The sequence below is a fragment of the Frankliniella occidentalis genome, unplaced genomic scaffold (assembly GCF_000697945.3).
Source record: "Frankliniella occidentalis isolate FOCC.00 unplaced genomic scaffold, Focc_3.1 Scaffold12, whole genome shotgun sequence".
Lineage (NCBI taxonomy): Eukaryota > Metazoa > Arthropoda > Insecta > Thysanoptera > Thripidae > Frankliniella > Frankliniella occidentalis.
In genome coordinates this window covers 127,291-135,505 of record NW_026267142.1, presented here as the reverse complement: position 1 = coordinate 135,505, position 8,215 = coordinate 127,291, and the positions used below count along the sequence as shown (strand labels likewise).

Sequence of the window (8,215 nt, the reverse complement as noted above, 5' to 3'; positions counted from 1 at the left end):
ACGTCTAAAGCTTAGTGCCACACTGACGCACTGCCCGTAAGGCGTTCCGGCCACCCCTGGGGTAGGCGAACCCGCCAGCCGTCGTGGTACCGCACACTGTACCGCACGCAGGCGTGCGTGTTGCCTACCTGCAATGCCCGTTTGGCGCTACGGCCCCCTGGGCCTGGGGTAGGAAACGTGGGGTGAAGTATAACTGCAGGAGCCACATTTTCCCAAATTTCAGCATATCGATGAGGTCGGAGAAAAATAGGTCGGACAATCTAAATACACTCCGTGCTTCGGCTGATCCCTTTACGAACTCAGAAGTCGTCCTGCGGTGGGATGAGGAAAGTACTCCCCAATTTTATTTTTTTTCCCGGGTAGGGGAATAGGGGCGTTAGCATTTACGACGCCGAGAGGACTCATTTCTGCAGTCGGTTCTGACAAAGCTGCCAGTGGCCGAGTCGGTTGTAGCTCAAGCAGGGACGGCGGTCTGTAAGTGTGAGAGCTCAGCGCCTGCGAGACTCAGGGTAGGCCATCCCGCATTACACGCAAGTACTCGAGGCAAGACATTGCCTACCTACAAGGCGCTATGAGACCTGTCGGCTACCTCAACTCAGTCATTACGTTACTGCAGATGATGGATGTACTTTTTCGATTATCCCAACTCATTAAGGTGATACTAGTATATTTCTCAAGAATAAATTAATTGGGTTATAAGGGGTATTTAAGGAAAGTACCCCCACGTTTTTATTTTTCGAATCTCTGCCAAAATGATATTGTTTTGGGGGGCCAGGTGAGCAACATCCTTGGGGCTCAACTTGTTCGTAATATTCGTCGTCTGCGACCTCGGAATCTCTCGTGTACCTACACCGGCAGACACTGGTTGGGGACCTTTCGCTATAGTTGATTCTTTCGCTGACAAAAGTGGCATTATTGGCAAATGTATTGGGTAAATTAGGAATAAACTGGTAAATTTATTTGGTTTTATTGCTAAATTAATATCTTTGTCCAGGAATGAAGGAACATTTATGGCAAGTTTTCTCTTATAATTCTAGGTGTCTACCAGTAATTGAAATTCAAATATATCAACTGTGTACAAAACTGTACAAACACATTTTTGTAAAACTAATTTACAACTACAATATGTACATCTTCATCATAGACAAAATGTAAATGTAGCCTGACAAGTTAGCTAGACTCATGTCAGTAACTATAAAATAATAAAAGGCTGTGTCAAATTGTGATCTCATTGTCATTATGAGTAGTTCAAACATGATTTTTTTTTTTGTTTTGTTTTTCTACACCAGCAAAACACAAATTAAAAGTTTCTAACTTTCAGGGAAAAAATAAATAAATACAGTAGTACTTAGCACAGTTTGCACTAAAATGGTTTTTAGAAGTTATCACTTGAGGGTACACAGGGAAACAAAGAGAGCAATGTACATTAACATTTCGACATTGTTCAGGAACTAGATGCTGCTTTGGTCATTGCTACGCAATGATTCATTTATTATACATACATCAATTCATATGTTGCCAGGTACATTCCTAAAAGAAGTTTAGCAATGTAACTTTGAGCGAATCGGTGAGTTGTGAAAAGAGCTTCGGCAACAATCAACCATAAAAATAAACTACGCAGTACTAAAATATAACTCTACACTAACTTGTTTCCCTTAATTTCAGAGTAATTATGGAAAGGGTTCTACAATGGAATATGCAGAACTACTGAAATGGACAAATGCTTCATTCCAACAATTTAACATCTGCAAAAAATTTCTGTTGAAGCCAAAGGCTTAAGACTTAAGACAGAAAAATAATTCAAAAATGGTATAATAAATTGACACTTATAGGCGTACACTCCTTTTTCAAAAATGATACATTAGGTCTGTAAATTTCAGCCCAATACCAACATACAGTCTAAAAATGATGCCTGTAATCTTTTTAAGAACCTTAGTATCCCTGAATCTGGACGGCTAAAGCGGAGCAATGGTGATGATAAATTTTAGATTAAAAATGTTTCTTATGGTACTTACCATAAGATTCATTCTGGAACTAAAAGTAACCAAATGGTAATTCTAATCTTGCAAAATAAAACATACTTTCAGTAGATTGTGCATTTAAAAAACAGTTTGAGTGACACAATATCAATGAAGATCATGTTTGTTATGCACTTGTACATTCTCATAAGATCTGGCAGTTGTATGAGAGACTTTGACTTACGTGCCTCCATAAACAGCAATTATTAATACAACACTAAATATCAAAACAAATATATCTAGAGTAATGATTTGCTTTATGTCAGTCTGTGGGCATTAAGATCACAATACCCTCTTCTAGAAAATATACATTTCTTATCTATTAGATTACAAAAACAACAACAGAAAAACTGATATGTCAGAAGTCATACAAAAAATATCAGACTCTGTCTGACTTAAATAACACAGAAACATGAAGAGTAATTTCATAAAGAATTTACTAACAATTAATTCTTCTTCACTTCCTTAAGAACAAGAGAGAGACAGAGCAGTTGGTTACAGTTCAATAAAACCTCGCACATGTAATCTTTAAAAACATTCACAGCGTGATCAACATGAAATTATACAACTTAGAAACAAAAATGAAATTGGTGGGTGATACAGCAACAATCAAACAGCGGAGGAAAATTGCATTAATTACATTTTATGCTGCACAAACAGGCTATGCAAGAAGCTGATTGAGCTGTAGGGGATTTCAGAATGTATAGGTCACCATTAAATTGAGCACATTTCATGATATGCCACTCTATATTATTAGTTCCCACCCATCCTTAAAATTAAAATGTCCCTTATCATACACCACTCTCATTCAAGGAAAAAACAAAAGTGTTTGTCAAATGGCCAATGTTATCACATTCATGTTTAACTTAAAGACTCAAATGTTTAATTAACAGGCAAAGTAAAGTTTTAAAAAGAAACTAATATTAAATCAGAAAAATAAAAGTAAAATGATAATGAACATAGTTTAAAAATCCAACACAAAATCAACCTTATCATCACAAGTACATCAATATGTTGACTATACTGATTTAGATGCGTACAACATTTGACAATATATAAGTAACAATGCACAATCTGTGCCAATCAAGCACAAACATTTTAACTTTCATACCTTAGTCAAAATTCATGGCACAATGTGGAATAATAATTAATAATTTAAAACAAAGGAAAGATTTAAAACTTCAAGTAAATTATTATTTGCAGAGATAGTTTGAGGCAATTCACGGTAGTTCAAACCAAAAAAGGTATTCTTCAAGCCTGAGTTTACCTGATGCTTTTATGTCAAAATTTTGAGGGAGTAATTGACCTCAATTCCTGCTTCATTGGATTAGGCCTTGGGTGGACGGCACAATTTCTTCTCTGATTTTAATTCAACTTTTATGAACAGACCAAAGTGTTTTCTCATAAGAAGTTTCAATTTGGCCAGTCTCATTGTGAAGAGTAATACAGACCAATCTAGAGCTTAATGACAATTCACAAGTGATAAGTACTGTAACTTGGAACAGCAAAAGATTAACAATAGTTATATCAGACTTAGTGGAAATGCTTAAAATGTACTGGTGAAGGAGTACAATTTTTGAATGGGCCACCAATTGAAGGTTAAAAATTATTGCACTTCACCATCAAGTTCATTTAAGTTAGTAAAACCTTCAATGTGCTTATTTTATTGAGTCTCAGCTAAATATGTTGGATAAATATATTGATATGCATTATGAAAGTCTCAAATCTCAGTGAAAGGACTTTGAAGTAAAAGGGGAATTGAGAGATAAACTACCCTGATTTCCTTATTTGAAGTGGCAGTGTTCATGGAATTCATTCTTACAGAACAATCTGCACAGGACATCTAAACATGCTTCTGAGATATCAACAGCAGTTATGGCAAATTATAATATTATTAAATGATGGCAGCTTTTCTTCTTGTGATATTTTTGCTGCCTGTTAGCCAGTACTAGCTCCCTACAAGCTCCATTTGGCGATATTTCTTCCTCATGTTTGAAACTGGATCCTTGAATAACACTGGGTCTAACCTCATGTTTGATCTGAGTAAAGGCATGTACCCAAATACAGCTGCAAAAGTGTTGAGGCAAGTTTGGCGTTGAATGAAATGATCAGGGTCATTCCAAGGGGACCTGAAGACAGAGAAATATTCATAAGACTAGGCCAATTATGGCTCAAATGTGAAACTAAATAATTTGTTGACGAAATTGAAGTAAAACCAAAACATGTCCATTAAAAATGTCTTTTGACATACCTTGCTCCTCCTGCAGGCTGGTCTTTGTATTGCTTGCGCTGCGTGACTTTAATTGGGGGACGCCGAGTGACGTGACTAACTAGAAAGTTCATAAGAATATCTTCACAGTTCTGTGACTGCTCTACAGTCTTATGTAGCAGTGGGCTTAACCAGTGCCAGTACAAATAATTATAATATCGGTGGTAAAATGCAGCCCCAGTCAGTACCATTGAATAATCGTTGGTCCACTTTGACGTGTACCCCCAAGAGCCCTGTGAGATAAAAAGAACAGAACAAGAACAGTTTAGGTTAAGAAACATTATTTTAAGACAAAGTCAGATCGTTAACAAAGATATCACAGCACAGTGGCATTGTTATAGCTCTTCATAAACTAAGTTCAAAAAAGTATGGCAAAAAAATGTGCCACTAAACGAAAATTCCAGCTAACCATACTTTTAGAACTCACTTTTGCATCATCCCAGTAATGTGAGCGCCCAGGGTAGCCGACTATCCGGTCTGGGAATGACTTCCAGACCTGGAAGGCAAAGTCGACTTCGTCGGTCGTGAGCAAGGTGTCCTCGTCGAGCGACAGCACGGCGGCAGTCTGGATCAGCGGGTAGGGGTAGAACCGCTGGGAAATGCCTGCCCCGGCGCCCAGCGTCTTGGAGCTGCCCGTCGGCACTACGGAAGGACGAGAAAAGTAGTTCCAAATACAATTAATACTAGGGTAGTTTCAATCACAGGAACAGCACGTTGTAAAGTACACCTGGACAGCCAACAGCGGGCGCCGCTCGGCTCGGCTCACCTGGGGCGTTGTGCAGCTGCAGGACGGTGAGGGGGACGTGGCCCGGCAGGCTGGGCCAGCGGGAGCGGGCGGGCGGCGGGCGCTCTCCTGACCACAGCACCAGCACCTGCGAGCAACGACTCACGTTAGACAAAACGCAGGTGGAGTGAGTGGAGTGCACCCGAAAAGCTTGCTCTTGGGTGAAGTAAATGTGCTCGGCTGAACCGAGAACATTGTCTTGTCCCGATGCAAATTGCATTGTTGCAAATGACAATTGCAAAGCCCAGACGCAAATGTTCTTGAGAAATCAGGGTTCAAGAACATGCTTTCCTGGCTGATGAGACACAGGTCCTGCTACTCACCCTGTCGACGAAGGCGCTGCGGCCCACGTTCCTGAGCAGCCTGCTGAGCGCGGGGGCGGGCGTGGTGACGGGCTGCTGCGCCGCGCCCCCAGCGCCACGGCCCGCCGCCAGCTGCCCGGCGTAGATGACGGCGGTGAACCGCTCCGCCTCCACGGACCCCGAGTCCGAGTCCACGACGGCGTGCTGCAGACCCTGGAGGCCCTGGAGGCCCTGGAGGCCCTGGAGGCCCTGGAGGCCCTGGAGGCCATGCAGGGTCGCGGACGCGCGCGCCGCGCCCTCGCCGCCCGTGAGCCCGCCGAGCCGCTCCGAGTAGAACGGGAAGCGGGAGGACGAGTCGGCGAAGCGGGGCAGCGTGACCAGCCCGCCGGGCATCACGTTCCACGCCAGGCCCTCGCGGACCGGCTGCCAGGGGATGCGCTCGCGGACGATCTGAGACAGACACACCGTCAACCACACCGACCGAGGGAACGGCGAGTCCGGGAGAAAGCCAAGGCGACTTACCTCGAGCGTGGTGAAGACGATCTTCTCAATGGACGAGAAGTAGCGCTCCCACAGGATCTGCGTCTGCTGCCGCAGCGCCAGCACCTTGGACGCCGGGATGGAGCGCACCAGCTCGGGCACCTGCGACAGGCGATCAGGCACACCGTTAGGCACATGCGAAGAACGATTACTCCGAGTGATTAAGTACACATGTTTGAATTATCGAGGTGTTTTCACTATTTGCAATGCCATGGGAGTTATCATAAAGCTGCACGAATTCATTCATTGCGATCGCCGGACGCGCTGGTCTCGGGCACGGACCCTGGCCACGGCCTGGCCCCCCAGCACCGCCGCTTATTAGAACGCCATGGCGCGGGGCGGGGCGGGGCGGGGCGGGCGGTGGCTCTCCTTTATGAAGGCCGGGGCTATGGAGCTATTGAGGCAGAGGCCCTCTGGGTCCGGGTGGTCGCGCGGCCCTCGACTGCGTGCGAGAGAGACGCGGCCCGAGGCTTCCTCCCCCTCTCTCCGTCCTTCCACCTCTCCCCGGTCTTATCGTAAGTCGTTAGCGCGGCGAATATTTTATGTTCGGTCAACAGTTGAGCACCGCCGCCGCCACCAGCCCTTCGACTACGACCCTCTGACCACGACCCTTTCACCACGGACCTTCGACCACGACCCCACCCCCCTGCGGGGTGCGACCAGAAGCACCGATAAAGGCCCGCAGAGAGTATGTGAGACATATGTCTGCAAGCGTCTGAACAGAATCATTTGTTTTGAACAGAAAGGGGCGGACGGGGACATACATAATCCGATCGTTCTCGGCTCTGATTTTTGAGCAAACTTTGCAGCAGTCCATATAATAAACACTTATGAACTGAAGTTGGCCATATAATAGGGTAACAATACAACACTGCATAATCCACCTCACATTGCCCCGCAGGTCAAGACCAAATGTTCCTTGGACGTGTTCTGCCAGGTTTGGTTCGCCAACGGCTGTCGGACTAGCGGGAACTATTTTAAGCTTGGATATGGACGACAGACGACAGTGCGACAATGCCCCCTCCCCTTTTACATCTGTCCTCGCACTCTCCGCTTACAGGGTGGCGACATCACCCCACCGCCTGCCTGGAGGCTTTTTAGCAAATAGAAATATATGCAAATTATTTTCAATTACTCTGACAACTTAAAAGAAACAAATAAAATAATAAAATAAAACCACTACGAAAAAAAGGAAAGGAATTTGCATAGAATCTCTGCCCGCGTGTGAGGATTTGTGGTGTTGGCAGTCATATCCATCGCGTGTATTCAACTCAGTGGTCCAGCATAGGGGCTGCCCAGAAACCACGTGGCCGACGGGGTGCTTGGGCGGGTCTCATCAAATGACAAAATGTCCTCTAAAATTCTGCGAAACTTCACACGCGATTCTAGCAAATATTTTGCGAGGATCCATTTATTCTCATTTTTACAGACCGTTGTCGTTATGACAAGCTCCCCCCATGCCCCCCCCCCCAAAAAAAAAGGATTTAAAAAAACATTTTTAAAAAATATCTCCCACTTCCGCGTGCGAGAGCGTCCCCGGGCTGTTCCCCGCTGTACCGCAGGCAGCTGTAGCGCTTGTAGCGGCGCGGCGCAGAAAGAATAAATCTCGGGGCGGCCGGGCTCGCCGGGCTGCGGGATGAAAACGAAATAAACGGCTGTAATTGCCGTGCGCAAATCCAATATCAGTCACGGACATGGCGGCCCACATGGCGGCGGGGCGGACGTGCCGCGACATATGGGCCCCCCGCCCCACACTGTCTGTCTGGACCCACCTACCCTCTACCTACGTGGCGGCGGCGGCAGTGGCGATGCAATATACTATTATCTCTGTTGTCTCTTGTGTGCTCTTTACACTTTTACAGAGCTTACATGCGAAGTGAATATTGGGTTCTGTAAATTGTTTTAACTGAGCCTTTCGTTTTTTGTTTTTTTTTCATTTCATTTGACTTTTTACAAATTTCCTCATCAGTTTGCAGGAAAGATGGTTCAGGCTCTATTTGATTTTATAGGGTGCACCGGAATTTAGTTTCTCTCCTTTACAATATTATTTTACAGTTCAAGTTCAAGCTAAAGGCCTCTCTGAAGGAGAAGTGTCACAACGAACGACTCATTTCACGAACCGTAGCGAACGACACAATCAAACAAAACTCAATAAATATGCATTACTGACTTATATTCTGTTTTCACATACCGTCTGAAATTTTAACTAAGCACCTGAAAGCTGAAGTTTCGTCTGGCAAGCACTTTGGTAAACAAGTCCCCAACCCACAATTTGTTTTCCATTTTTTTTTCTTTCTTTATT

At 44.5% G+C, this 8,215-nt stretch overlaps 1 protein-coding gene across 1 annotated transcript in view; it reads right to left on the bottom strand.

The window, feature by feature from the left end:
• Positions 1-951: 951 nt before the first annotated feature.
• LOC113216463 (exostosin-1) overlaps positions 952-8,215 on the bottom strand; it is an 11,900-nt gene continuing 4,636 nt past the window's right edge. The window contains exons 3-8 of the mRNA XM_052263588.1: positions 5,896-6,015; positions 5,395-5,823; positions 5,054-5,159; positions 4,715-4,929; positions 4,270-4,520; positions 952-4,147 (exon numbers count right to left, since the gene is read on the bottom strand). Of these exons, the coding sequence (XP_052119548.1) occupies positions 3,967-4,147; positions 4,270-4,520; positions 4,715-4,929; positions 5,054-5,159; positions 5,395-5,823; positions 5,896-6,015 (1,302 nt within the window). The 3' untranslated portion in view covers positions 952-3,966. The remainder of the gene's footprint in view (positions 4,148-4,269; positions 4,521-4,714; positions 4,930-5,053; positions 5,160-5,394; positions 5,824-5,895; positions 6,016-8,215) is intronic.